Source organism: Cervus canadensis, chromosome 15 (genome assembly GCF_019320065.1).
Source record: "Cervus canadensis isolate Bull #8, Minnesota chromosome 15, ASM1932006v1, whole genome shotgun sequence".
Taxonomy (NCBI): Eukaryota; Metazoa; Chordata; class Mammalia; order Artiodactyla; family Cervidae; genus Cervus; species Cervus canadensis.
Window position 1 is genome coordinate 2,923,534 of NC_057400.1, and position 14,842 is coordinate 2,938,375.

At 39.2% G+C, this 14,842-nt stretch overlaps 1 protein-coding gene across 1 annotated transcript in view; it reads right to left on the minus strand.

The window, feature by feature from the left end:
* CNTNAP5 (contactin associated protein family member 5) overlaps nucleotides 1-14,842 on the minus strand; it is a 995,095-nt gene that overhangs the window by 773,738 nt on the left and 206,515 nt on the right. The window contains exon 2 of the mRNA XM_043488200.1: nucleotides 1,886-1,990. Within this exon, the coding sequence (XP_043344135.1) occupies nucleotides 1,886-1,990 (105 nt within the window). The remainder of the gene's footprint in view (nucleotides 1-1,885; nucleotides 1,991-14,842) is intronic.

Sequence of the window (14,842 nt, forward strand, 5' to 3'; positions counted from 1 at the left end):
AAAGGAGTACATCAAGCCTGTATATTGTTACCCTGCTTATTTAACTTATATGCAGAGTACCTCATGAGAAATGCTGGGCTGGAGGAAGCACAAGCTGGAATCAAGATTGCCAGGAGAAATATCAATAACCTCAGATATGCAGATGACACCACCCTTATGGCAGAACGTGAAAAGGAACTAAAGAGCCTCTTGATGAAAGTGAAAGAGGAGAGTGAAAAAGTTGGCTTAAAGCTTAACATTCAGAAAACTACGATCATGGCATCTTGTCCCATCACCTCATGGGAAATAGATGGAGAAACAGTGGAAACAGTGTCAGATTTTATTTTTGGGGGCTCCAAAATCACTATGGATGGTGATTGCAGCCATGAAATTAAAAGACGCTTACTCCTTGGAAGGAAACTTATGACCAACCTAGACAGCATATTGAAAAGCAGAGACATTACTTTGCCAACGAAGGTCCATCTGGTCAAGGCTATGGCTTTTCCAGTGGTCATGTATGGATGTGAGAGCTGGACTATAAGGAAAACTGAGTGCCGAAAAATTGATGCTTTTGAACTGTGGTGTTGGAGAAGACTCTTGAGAGTCCCTTGGACTGCAAGGAGATCCAACTAGTCCATCCTAAAGTAGATCAGTCCTGGGTGTTCATTGGAAGGACTGATGCTGAAGCTGAAACTCCAATACTTTGGCCACCTCATGCGAAGAGTTGACTCATTGGAAAAAACCCTGATGCTGGGAGGGATTCGGGGCAGGAGGAGAAGGGGATGACAGAGGATGAGATGGCTGGATGGCATCACCGGCTTGATGGACTTGGGTTTGAGTAAACTCTGGGATTTGGTGATGGACAGGGAGGCCTGGCATGCTGTGATTCATGGGGTTGCAAAGAGTTGGACACGACTGAGTGACTGAACTGACTGACTGACTGAACTGAACAAATTAAATCATTCTTTGCTTTATAAAAACAATATCAATATCATTACAGTGAATTAGGACTTGACTCCCAAATATAAAGATGGATCAACATTGGAAAACTTACTAATGTGATTGACTGTATATATAAATGGGATATATAAATCAATATACATAAAAAATATATAAATCAATATATATATAAATCAATATAATATATATATATAAACTTTACATATATATATTTACCTTTTTTATATATATTTACCTCATATATAAGTCAATTATTGTGAACTCTACTAGACCAGTGTACCTCTTGAAACTGCATAAAAATATTTTTTTCAATTAGAAAAAGACTCTAGTGAGTTCACTAGATGTGTAAATAAATATCATCAGATATTTAAAACTTTTGGAAATTAAAAAAATGAACTATAGAACAATATATATATTATAAATATGATTTAAGTATATCTGTCTAGAGATCCATCACCATATTTGTTAAAGGTATTTCACATAATATTAGTTAAAGCTACCTGCTCTTCCTTTGCTCATATATTGTAAGAATACACAGTCAACTTTTAAGCATAGCTGTCTCCAGAGGGTAGCATTACTTATTTTTGAATTTAAAAGCTGTCACTTAATATTGTTTTATATTTTTAAAACTATGAACAGTTATTTTATTGTAAAAATTAAAACTACTGAATAAAACCTTGATAGATTTCATTCTTGTTATGATCAAATGTTATAATAATATATTTGATAGCTATTTATTTTGATGCATGAAATATAAAAATAAAGCAAATTAAAAAAATTTTCACAAAAGTCCTCTTAGGATAATCAGAGAGAAATAAGGTGGATTTAGGGGAACAGTAACCAGTGTACTTTGAATATGCATTATGTGCTGGGAAGCATGGTTTTATTCCATTTTAATCTCTCTGTACCCATTCTTTTCTTGAACACTAGTTTGCCACCTACTTACCAACTCTTCGGTTGAGCTGAGCTGGGCTGTGAGTCCCAGTGAGGTCTGAGGAACTGGAAAAAGCCATTGGAGAGAGCAAGGATGCTAACGGGTCATCACAGTTGTCTAAAACAAAAGCGGAGAGAGAGAGAAAAATTCATTAGCAAGAAGTATTTCATTAAGAGAGGACTCAAGGAATTCACCACCACTACTTATTATCTTCCTGCTCTCAACAAGGTTGGTAGTCGTCCTTTCCATGTGGTATTTCATCTCCTTCTCACAAGAACCTTGAAAAGACTAACGTTAAATCTCTTTCACAGTTGGGGAAACTCAAGTTCAGTCATGTTTAGTAGTTTGTCCAAGGTCAGAAATCTAGACAATAGTGTGGCCAGAATTTTGCCCAGATTTGTCTAACTCAAAATCCAACTATTGCTTCATTTCTTTAATCAGCCCCTTGAGCAACGTCTCAAGTTATGCCTAGTGAGCTTCTTTTATAAGGCGGAGACTATTTAAGATGGGGAACACTGTTTATTCTCTCATCTTCAGCTTCTAAAGACTCTTATTTATAATAGTTCTATCTAGAGGGACACAATAATTCAGAATATCTCACTCCCAGTTGCATGAAAGTCTTTGGAAAATGAGTTCCTAAATTTAATAATTCATATCTGTTATATGAAAGAATAGAGAATAGTCCTCAATCTGGTACAATCTTGAATGTGACATTTCCTTCAGTAGCTACCCTTCCAGTCTTCCCTAAATGTGGTAGATAGGCTTTCTAGGTCTTCTTTGATCCTGCTCAGATGGTGGGCATGGACAGGAATGTGGTCTTGACAATGTAGATATTCTCCTCTGATTGCCCTGACTATTCAATCCCGCGTACAGGACTCTTCTCTTCACTAGAATATTGGCCATCTAAAGAGTTAGTTTTTAGGGGCTTCCCAGATGGTGCTAGGGGTAAAGAACCTGCCTGCCAATGCAGAAGGTGTGAGAGACAGGGTTTGATTCCTGGGTCAGGAAGATCCCTTGGAGGAGGAAATGGTAACCCACTCCAGTATTCTTGCCTGGAGGTTCTGCATGAACAGAGGAGCCTGGTGGGCTACAGTCCATGGCATGGCAGAGAGTTGGACATGACTGAAGGACTTAGCATACAAACAGTTTGCAATCATTCATTTATTTGCATTCACCAACAGGTCACAAACTCTTTGGGGGATCTTAGCAAATAATCTGACATGTAATAGGCTTTCAATAAAGGTTTATGCAAAGAATGAAATCAGTGAGTAAGGAAAGGAATGAAGAAATGAAGGAATAAATCAATCAATCCACATCACAGTACCAAAATTCTTACCACTTGTTTTGTACAATTGATCTTAAAGAACACTCCAAAATGAGTCCATGAAATCTATATATACCTCAGTCAAAACAAGTTTGAAACATGTTATTCCGTTTGAAGATCAACTTCATGGTATCAAAGGCTCTCAGGAAGAGCTGAGTTGACATTTTTAAAAGGAAATGTACATACGATTATGAGGTTGCTTGTTTACCCAGCAAATTCTTAGAGAGCAGTATTTCATCTAATTGCATGAAAATTAATGAGAAACATAAGGATTGGATTTTTATTTGTTCAATGTGTTAAAAAAATCAACTGGCAAATTATATTTCAAGTTTTTCCCAAACACAAATGTTTGAAAAATATTTTGAGGTATTTGACAAACACAAAATAGAGCCAGAATCAAACTGAAGAGTAATAACACAAAAATCAGAGGTAAGAACAACTCTGTAGTTATGGTCATTCTGCAAACAGAAAGCAGAACTCAGGGGCCACCTTACTGAAGGCTAAGATGCAGCTGAGGGGGATGCATGTACCCCTCCAACACACTTGTCCAGAAACATGAATCTGCTACTGTATTTAATGTTAGTAAACAATTTGAACATAATGGAAATATTCCATTTGCTTATGCTGGTTTTATCATCAGGAAACCAATGAATGCCAAAGCTTGAGCCCAACTGGACCTGAGCCCCAGTGGAATATACCAAACACGTGCACACACACACACATGAAACTCCACAAAGCATTTCTCTTTGAAGTTATGTTATGAACCTTACCCACAACAGTAGTTACAGCTCCCTCCAATTTCAGATAACATCCCTCCACTCCATCTGGACATGACTGAGTGGCTAACACACACATAACCCTTCCAAATAACTCACAACCCTTCTAACACTCACTTCTGAAGCAAATTGAAGAACTTTCAAAAGCCAAGAGCCATATTTATTAGGGCTTCACTGGTGGCTCAGACAGTAAAGCATCTGCCTAAAATGAAGGAGATAAGTGTTCGATCCCTGGGTTGGGAATGTCCCCTGGAAAAGAGAATGGTTACACACTCTAGTATTCTTGCCTGGAGAATTCCATGGACAGGGGAGCCTGGAAAGTCTAGTCCATGAGACTCTGATGCTGGGAAGGATTGAGGGCATGAGGAGAAGGGGGTGACAGTCTGAGCTGGTTGGATAGTGTCATTGACTCAATGGACATGAGTTTGAGCAAACTCCGGAAAATAGTGAAGGACAGGGAAGCCTGGTGTGCTGCATTTTATGTGGTCACAAAGAGTCAGACATAACTTGGCAACTGAACAAGTTTTTATTCTAGTAGTTATGCATTTCTTAAACATATAACATGTGTAAAACACTGTTACCGTTTTTTTCAATTTTTTAAATTGATGAATAGTGGATTTGCAATGTTGTGTTAATTCCTGCTGTACAGAAAAGTGATTCAGTTGTACGTATACCTATACATTACTTTTTATATTCTTTTTCATTATAGTTTATTACACAGTAGGATCTTGCTGTTACTGCTAACATTTTTATTAGATCTTTTATGAATTTTTTTCATGTGTCACTGATGACATTTTTGAGTATTGTGCTTCCTAATCCCACTTTTCCCCCTAAGTGAAGTGATCTAATCTAAACTGATCTAATCATTTCAATGTAGTTCAACCCAATAAATATTTATAGGGTCCCACTTTATGCTTGACCTTAAGTAGGCATTGGGGATACATTTGAGTAAAACTGAATCTCAGACTTCAAGAAGCTCAGAGACCACTTAAAAATATGAAGACATAAACAAATTCAATAAATGGATGAGACAGTTGAGGAAAATTTCACCAATATTACACCCAAGTCAGTTTCATGGGTACCCAGTGGCTCAGACGTCCAGGGAAGTGGTTTTTCTCATCTCTTCCACCCCCGGGGCAGTGAGGGCCCTTCACCAGGTCTCGGGAGAAGCATTCATCCCCACTGGCCTCCTGACACCAGTGACTACTGCTCCATGGCCCAGTTCCTTTTCTGAAATGTACCTTCCTTATATCCCCATTTGTGGGGGTCAATGTTCCCACTTTGGGAATTGGTAAACCCGTTGAAAACAAATTGTGCTAATAGAAAGGTCCAGAGGAGATTCTTCAGGACACCTTTTCTCATGGACCCAGGACATTGCAGTGGCTTTTAGAAAACGAGACTGAGCTTTTGCTCTCCTGTCTCTGAAAGTGATGAGAATGGGAAAGTTTCCAATCAGAAATGAAGAAAGACCTTCCCTCTCAGGCCAATAAGTACTTCCCTTTTTCTTCTCTATATCAAATGAACAGACCTGACAACTCACCTAAACTGAAAATAGACCAGGACTCAAATTGGTAATCAAATTACCCTTTGTCATTAGGAATTAAGAATTTGTTTATATAAGCATTCCCAATCCAGAAATGTGCATTATTTTTAGACCTGTCCTAAACAGGGGAAGGGCTTCCTTGGTGGCTCAGATGGTAAAGAATCTGCCTGCAATGCACAAGACCCAGGTTCAATTCCTGGGTCAGGGAGAAGGGAAAGGCAACCCACTCTAGCATTCTTGCTTGGAGAATTCCATTAACAGAGGAGACTGGTGATGGGCTACAGTCCCTGGGGTCTCAAAGAGTCAGACACAACTGAACCACTAGCACACACACAAACAGGAGAAACAATACAGCAAAAATGAGGACAGCATGGCTGACACTTAAATAACATGGGTTTGAAGAGTATGGTTCCACTTATACCAGATTTTTTTTAGAGAGAAGTATACTTTTTATCTTTTTTTGAGTTTTAAGACTTAATATATAGTTTCTAAAAAAATAATTATTTTGTATTGGAGTGTAGCTGACTCACAATGTTATTTTAATTTCAGGTGTACACCAAGGTGATTCAGGTATGCACACACGTGTACCATTTCCAAATTCTTTTCCCATTTAGGTTATTAGAGGGTTTTTCCCCCCCCAATAAGTATGAAGTACAGTGCTGCAAGTCCACGGTTGGCTGAAAACATAGATGCAGAATCTGATTTTCCCAATGTGTTGGGGGTTCTCAGCCCTCTACCCACATTCTTCAAGAGTGAACTGTAATTAATTTTTAGAAAATTCCACCTTTGGGACTGCTTGGGATTGTGGACAGTGTCAGGATGACTAAAGCTGCAAGCTTCCCATTCTAGACTGGTTTCTTCTCTTGCCTTGGTGACTCCAGAAAATATATTCCAATTCAATGAGCCCACAAAATCGACTCATCTCTGCCACATCTAGCCACAGAATCACTTTACAGATGGAATGAGAAGAGATGGACAAAGTTCCCTTTAAAAGATAAGGCACAGAATGAGCCCAGGAAACAGTATATTAATTGTGTGTAATATCTGCTTGCAATCCAGAGCAACCGTTTTCAACAATTTTATTCCTGGGAATCTCGTGTCTATGTTGCAAAACCTGCACAAGAATTGATGTCACCAGAAGCTCTTTGCACTGAAGGTTTGTGGTCAACCTGAAGAGAGGAAGGAAAGGAAGTGGAAGGGAGAGAAGGGTTGAAAACAGCACTGCACCAGGCAGTCCTTCCCTTCTGCGGATTGGCAGCCTTCCTGAGACTGGGCGATCGCAGTAAACACATGGCAGGGGAGGGAAGACACGAAGCACCATCTGCTTCACCATCCCTTCAGGCTTTAAATAAGCAGGCCCATGTTGTTGAATTTTAGGCACCACTCATGTCTCAGCCTTCTGACAGTGTGTTTGCACGCTAAATCCATCAGTCGGTACTTCCGAAAGTGTGGTGGATGTTTATCTGTATTTACAGGAAGAGAGAGGAGAGGGTGAAGAAATTTGAGGAGGGAGAGAGATGTTTGAAATGTAGGAGGAACATAAGGCAAGACTAAAAGTCAGGTTTCCTGTGGAACACGGAAACTGAGAGACACCATGACTAGTTTTCTAGAAATGATCCGTGCTTCACAGATCCATTGGCATAGTGGAATATTTTCAAAATATTCCCTGAAAAAGACCATTCAGAGATGTGCTGCAAAAATCAGGGGAAATTAAAGCCCTAGTTAAAATGCAAACTTCTATTCACGTTTTCGGAGCCTCTCTGGTGGCTCAGCGGTGAAAAATCTGCTCGTCAATGCGTGAGACATGGGTTCAACCCCAGGTCAGGAAGATCCCTTGGAGAAGGAAATGACAACCCACGCCAGTATTCTTGCCTGGGAAAACCCATGGACAGAGGAGCCTGAAGGGCTTCAGTCCATGGAGTCACAAAAGAGTCAGACACAGTTTAGCGACGGAACACCAACAATTCACAATTCTATTCTTCATTTTTCTTCAACAGATAACTTTATGGTTATCTTGTTTTCTTTTACACCATAAAGGCCACCTCGAAATGCATCTCAAGCCTAGGGAGATAAAAATCCATAAGTATAAATGTGACCATTCGTATTATAACATTCAACTCTTCCCATCAATGGGTGTTGGATACCCCTAGTCCTATTTGCAAATGATGTAGCTCTACATTCACAGACTGAGATGATGTTAGAACCAGAAAGAAACTCTGAAAATAAGGAATTCAAGCCCTTCAACTACAAATGAGGACCTCGGGGTGTACGAGATGACAGGCCTGCTTAGGACTGGTCAGTTAATTAACAGACTGGCTTAGGTGGAAATTCAGGTTTCCTCAACCCCAGATGGTGACCACTAGGTCAGAATATGCCACCTGTGCGTAAGTCTGGTAAGCATTAGTTGTATCATTCTTCGTAGCGTTTGTTTTAACAAATGATTTATTTTCTGCTAAAGGAAGGGTATAGTTTTTCTGGATAACAGAAAAACTTTGAAGAATAGTGTATAATTTTCATAAGAATTTGCATTTCTTCTCACTTATTCTTGCCTTCTTTACTTCTTTGACACTCCTCCAAAAAGGGGGAGGAAAGCCCACAAAGGGAGACCAAGTGAAAGAAATGTATCTGTTTCCTTATTAATATTTGCATATTCATGGGAAGCATTTTCTTTGATATTTTTAATTGGAAGAAGTGGGGATAGTTTTCCCCTCAATATACATGTATGTGTAAATATTAAAGGTTTTCTTTGACATTAATTAAAAGGTAAAGGCACAAAAGAGAGTTCTGCATAAATATGATATTTACACAGCTTCTGAGAAATTATCATTGACTCTTTAAGATGGTTCTACTTTAAGTAACGTTTTTGTTTGCCAGTGTATATTTTTATTCATTATTATTAAAATACCAATAGAGTTACAGATGGTAACTGAAGTTAAATTGTGAACATCGCCTTGATTACCAGAGTAAATTGTCTGTATATGGGGATTTGGAGCTTAAGGGATTCACTATTTATAGGTGAGATAAAATTCCTCTTAGCATTACACATTAATGGCCCACTTTGTTTAAAAGACATAAAGCAGGCGTTTTGTATAGTGCCGACAATGAGGCTTAGAAGTGTCAATTCATGCTTTTAGCTTCATTTGTTTTTTTACCTTGTTACCTATAATTTCACTTAGCAAACAACAAAAATAAATACTCTAATACTACTCTTGACTCTGATCCTCCCCATTTTCCACAGTGAAATCCTAAAAGATAAATTACTCTAAAATGCACAGACCAAGAAACATGGCTCTCTGAAATGAATCATGAAAGGAAGGTCAAACCCTCTTTATCCTGACATCCATCTCCACCGTAATACCGTTCTACTTGCCTTTTGATTATCTGCTGGATACGCATGGTTCTGCTCTTTGCTGTGGGAGGACAGAATTAAGTCAAGGACATAGACCCTAAGCTCAAGAAGCCGAGCATGTACTCTGGGTTGAAAGATAATCCATTAATTTGCATAAAGCTCCTAATGGGTGTGATCAGTTACATGCAGGAGACCTTTGGCTTGGGATCCAGGAATCCTGGGTCCTCTTTTCCCTTCACTGTGAACTGCTCTCATTTTTATCTTTATGTGTTTCAGATTCCTCTACTGCAAATGGCGGAGTTTGTTCATTTGTTCAATCAACAGACTTTAACTGGGCACATTCCAGGTGTCAGAGTTTTTGTCAGGCTTTCACGATAGCAAAAGCAATTTTAACTAATTCCTCTATCATAGTAGAGATGGACACACTCCACATTGCTTCACAGTCATGACTGGTGATGGATAGGGGTGTAGACAGGGCATCACAATGGAGTCTGGTCCTGTCCAGGGAATAACAAGATGGCTCTGGAATTTTTTCTTGGCTTTAAAAATCATTCTATTCAAGATTTTAGGAAAGACTTTGTTTAGAGGTACTGATCTTCACTTATAAGTTGCTTGCTAGGAATTTATCATAATCAAACCCACTAAGACAATAACAGTACTTTGGCCACCTGATGCAAAGAGCCAACTCACTAGAAAAAACCTTGATGCTGGGAAAAACTGAAGACAGAAGGAGAAGGGGATGACAGAGGATGAGATGACTGGATGGCCTCACTGCTTCAGTGGACATGGGTTTTGAGCAAACTCTGGGAGATGGTGAAGGACAGGGAAGCCTGGCGTGCTGCAGTCCATGGGGTCACAAAGAGTCGGACACGACTGAGTGACTGAACAACAAGACCAGAACAAAGCAGCATAGGTAGCCATCATTCTGGCCTGCCTCTGGGGCAGCCCCCCTTTCTAGGTGGCCAGCGGCCACTGTGGTACAGCCAGGAGTAGACACCATTCATTCTGGGTGGGTCAGCAACCTACAAGTTTCTCTGTTCTTTTCATGCTCCATTCCGTGTCCAAGCAGAATATGACTGAAGTCTGTGTGACTCTGTACACATTGTCCATCTGAACATTTGTTTCCCATCCCTAAAATGATGGCAGAAATGCGTCAGAGACTGTCAAGGGCCAGTCTCCCAGTTGATTATCTTGTGTGAGTTTAGCTCTTTCCTCCTTGGTTTTTTTTTAAGAACACCTGTACACGAGTATCCCATAATTAGCCCAAACACAATGGCTCCAAAATATACCTGCCCAGCAATAAGCTCATCTCTAGCATTTTTCTAGCAGAAATAAGAGTCCAGTTGTAGAGAACAAACTTACGGTTACCAAACAGGAAAAACAGAGTGGGATGAATTGAGAAATTGGGACTGACATAAATATACTACCATATATACAATGGGCTTCCCTTGTGGCTCAGCTGGTAAAGAATCTGCCTGCAAAGCGGGAGACCTGGGTTCAATCCCTGGGTTGGGAAGATTCCCTGGAGAAGGGAAAGGCTACCCACTCGGAATTCTGGCCTTCTGAACAATTCCATGGACTGTATGCATCTTGATGATAGTGAAAGAGGAGAGTGAAAAAGTTGGCATAAAACCCAACATTCAAAAAACTAGGATCATGGCATCTGGTCCCATCACTTCGCAGCAAATAGATGAGGAAACAATGGAAACAGTGGCTGACTTTATTTTTGGGGGCTCCAAAATCACTGCAGATGGTGACTGCAGCCATGAAACTGAAAGACACTTGCTCCTTGGAAGAAAAGTTATGACCAACCTAGACAGCATATTAAAAAGCAGAGACATTACTTTGCCACCAAAGGTCTGTCTAGTCAAGGATATGATTTTTCCGGTGGTCATGTACGGATGTGAGAGTTGGACTGTGAAGAAAGCTGAGCACCAAAGAATTGGTGCTTTTGAACTGTGGTGTTGGAGAAGATTCTTGAGAGTCCCTTGGACTGCAGGGAGATCCAATCAGTCCATCCTAAAGCAGATCAGTCCTTGGTGTTCATTGGAAGGAGTGATGTTGAAGCTGGAACTCCAATACTTTGGCCACCTCATGTGAAGAGCTGACTCATTTGAAAAGACCCTGATGCTGGGAGAGGCTGGGGGCAGGAGGGGAAGGGGACAACAAAGGATGAGATGGTTGGATGGCATCACCGACTCGATGGACATGAGTTTGGGTAAACTCCGGGCATTGGTGATGAACAGGGAGGCCTGGTGTGCTGCAGTTCATGGGATAGCAGGGATCCCGACATGACTGAGTGACAGGACTGAACAGAACTGATGTATAAAATATATAAAATGCATAACTAATGAGCACTTACTGTATACCATAGGGAGCTCTATTTGATGCTCTCTGGTGACCGAAAGGGAGGGAAATCTAAAAACGAGGATACTTGTATACACAAGGCTAACTCACTTTGCTGAATAATAGAAACTAGCACAGCGTTGTAAAGCAGCTACACTCCAATAAAAGTCAATAAAAAACACAGATTAAATAGAAAAACATATACATACCTACCTAAATATTTTTCCTCTCTGATTACTTCCTTTTCCCTACTGCCACTGTTTTTTTTGTTTGTTTGTTTGTTTTGTTTTATTCTCAGGTTAGGAATAGCAAGTTCACAATTGATTGCTTTGTTTTTTTTTTTTATTATTACTTTTCTATTCTTAAATTTAATTTATCAATGATTTAATCTAATTAAAAATGTTTTTTAATCTCCTTAGATAGGAGCTATATGATATACTAATCATATGTAGACTATAAAGTGTCATGTTGAGCAAGGATTTTTTAAAATTATAGTACTTAACATCAAGGACTATGTAAATTTCCAACAATTTTTTGTTGAGAGAAAAGGTGAAAGTTATAAGTCCTATTTATTGTTGCCATTGCTTAGAAAGATCTCTCAGATATATATTCACTTTACTTTTTTCTCCTTTTCCCACTACTTGATCCTAACTCATGCTTCTAAATTATCATGCTATGATTTTATAAGTCTGTTGAATTTACACTGGGATTTACTCTCATTGGTGGCTCAGATGGTAAAGTGTCTGCCTACAATGTGGGAGACCCAGGTTCAATCCCTGGGTCAGGAAGATCTCCGGGAGAAGAAAATGGCAGCCCACTCCAGGATTCTTGCCTGGAAAATTCCATGGACGGAGGGACCTTGTAGGCTATAGTCCATGGGTCGCAAGAGTCGGACACGACTGAGAGACTTCACTTCATTCACTTCACTTCTACTGTAATCGAACCATTCTTTCTAATATACTGTTTTCAACGTATTTTCTTCACCAAGATGTATTAGGCAGGCCAACCTTCAATTTTTCAGAAGTAGCATCATGAAATGAAAGAACAAAGAGGGAAATGAAAGAACAGAAAACAGGTCCAAGCTGAGTCTAAGCTGGGTGCCACTGATGCAGTTGGGGGTGGGGGCAGGGAGAGTGCTCACAGAGGGTCAGAGTCAGAGGGTAACTTCCAACGAGCAGGGGTCAGGAATACAGAGCTTGTTGTTGGCACAAGCTTTGGTCAGGGGACCGTTTCCTCCAAAAGAACCACTCAAGATTGTCAAATTCAAATATGCTAAACCTACTAAATCTTTAGATTATGAATAGTCCCTCTTAATTGAATGATCTAGAAGGTGTGAAATCTTTGCTGGGTAGAAATGGTAAAATTCATAATGGAAAGGCTTAGAGATTTCCAAAGTATGAGAAGCTGAAATTGGTGGCTAGATTACTTGAAAAAGTTTTAAAAGAGACTGATAAAAGGAAATCTTTGAGGTAATAAAATTTTATCTACTTAGAAACTTCCTAAATTCAACTTTGTTTCTATATACTCCTGTACTGCTCTTCCCATCACCACCCATTGATATTCCATGCAATAGACAGCCAAACAAACATACACACCCACACACCATTATAAAGTAGTGCCGAATCACTTTCAGAATTTTGGGGGTTTTTAAGCAAAGCTAAATACATGAACCAATGGGATGTATATAATGATAAGATTGGCAAAATGGGAAAAATATAATTAAAACTTTTAAAAATTACAGGGAAATATATTCTTACTTAGCACATTGTTCAAATGATTATGCACAGGATTTTAAAATGAAGGAAAGGCAACAAGTTGAGAATTTCATAAACATAGTGCTTCCATCAATTCAGTGCTAATCAGAGTTGAAAATCTCTTTCCTTGGCGGAGTCTTTCTCAGTGGATATCTGTTCTTTTTTGAATATGATGGAGCTAAACTTCCAATAGCTAATCAGGATCCTGCATTGAGTGGTTCAAAATTACACTGAAAATCCTGGTTACTCAAGAAACCACAATCTTTGCATGCAGCTTGATCAACACATATACATTCCTCTTCATCTCTAATGGGTCTAGGCATAGAGTCCCTAAGGGAAACACTACAAACCCTGTGTGTCACCAGTCTATTCGTTAGAATTCAGGAACAATGCCTGATTGAAAAGATAGGCTTGAGTTGAGGAATGGCCAGCTGGCTGATATCACAACCGCATGAGGGCGAATGCCAACCATTTATGAGTGGATGGGATAAACATGTGCCAATAACTTGAACAAATATTGATTCTCACTGGTCTTTGTAGATGAGAAAATAATGCCAGCTCAGGGACAGCAACAGTGGTACTTCAAGATCACAACTGAGTTCTGTGTGTGTGTGTGTGTGTGTGTGTGTGTGTGTGTGTTCTGGGCTAGTTAGAGACTGCAGTATATTTGGAAATAGGCAGACTTTGGATTCCAGCCCAGTCTGAATGCAGATTCTGACTCTGCAGCTTGCTAATTATATGCCCTTTGGGAATTTATTTAATCTCAGTCTTCTGTATGTATAATGGGGATCACAACTATATCCAGGCTTGTTATGAGAACAAAAAGAGACAATTCATGTTAAATATTTAACCCATGGCACTTAACTGGATACATGTTAGTTCCCTCTATTTTATATCCTTTATTCTTCCTTAGATTCAAGCTCATCATCTCTAGTCATTGCTTAATGAAAGATCTTTCTTATACCCTCTATTATACGTTTTTGACTTTGCCCATCCAGCTGGTTTTAACACTGTGTTTTATCAGCTTTTCAGGGTACCTAGTATGATTTTGTACCAGGAGCGATCCTGTTTATGCATTACTAGATTTCAAGATCAAACACAGTGCACTTTCTAAGTTTTACGCATATTTTTTTATTGGATGCATTTAATAGTTCTTAAGCACAATGCGCCAGGCATTATGCTGTCTGGTCCACAGACTGATGAGTCTATGGTGGACAGGAAGCACAGCTCTTATATAACATTACGAGGGATGAGGCTATAGAAAATACTTGCATCTCTTTCTAGTCCTTATATATTATTTATTAAAAAACTTGTGATACATTAAGTAGGGCCCTCTGTATTTTTGTGTTTGGATTTTAAGCTTAAAAAGCTGAGAAGCACTGCTTTGCACGAGACAGTCACATCAATTTGTATTTTAGGATGTTAGTGTACACATGTGCATATCTGGGGTGAGGACAGGGTAGGAGGATGAGGGTAAAACCCTGCTAACACGGAGACCCAATCAAATCCTATAATAAAAAAGAAAGTAAAAGGCCTGAAGTGAAAAACTAGAATTGAGATAAGGAGAAGTTATGACAATTTGGTCACCTAGGAATCATCAATGCCTGCTGATATGAAAGGCAGGTAAACGTGAAGGATCATGTCAAGCTTTCTAGTTTTAATGAATCTCTCTCTATTGTTATCTTAGAGACTTGGGAAGTTGATAAATCAGTTTCTAAAATTAACACATTTAAATCAAGCGAAAGAGAGATGATGAATGAATCACAGATCAGAATGATTTCCAAATGATACATAAGATTTCTCACCTTTCTTTAAGATAAATATAATGAGTAATATCAGGGAAGTACTGTATATATATCTCAGATGGCAACTCATAA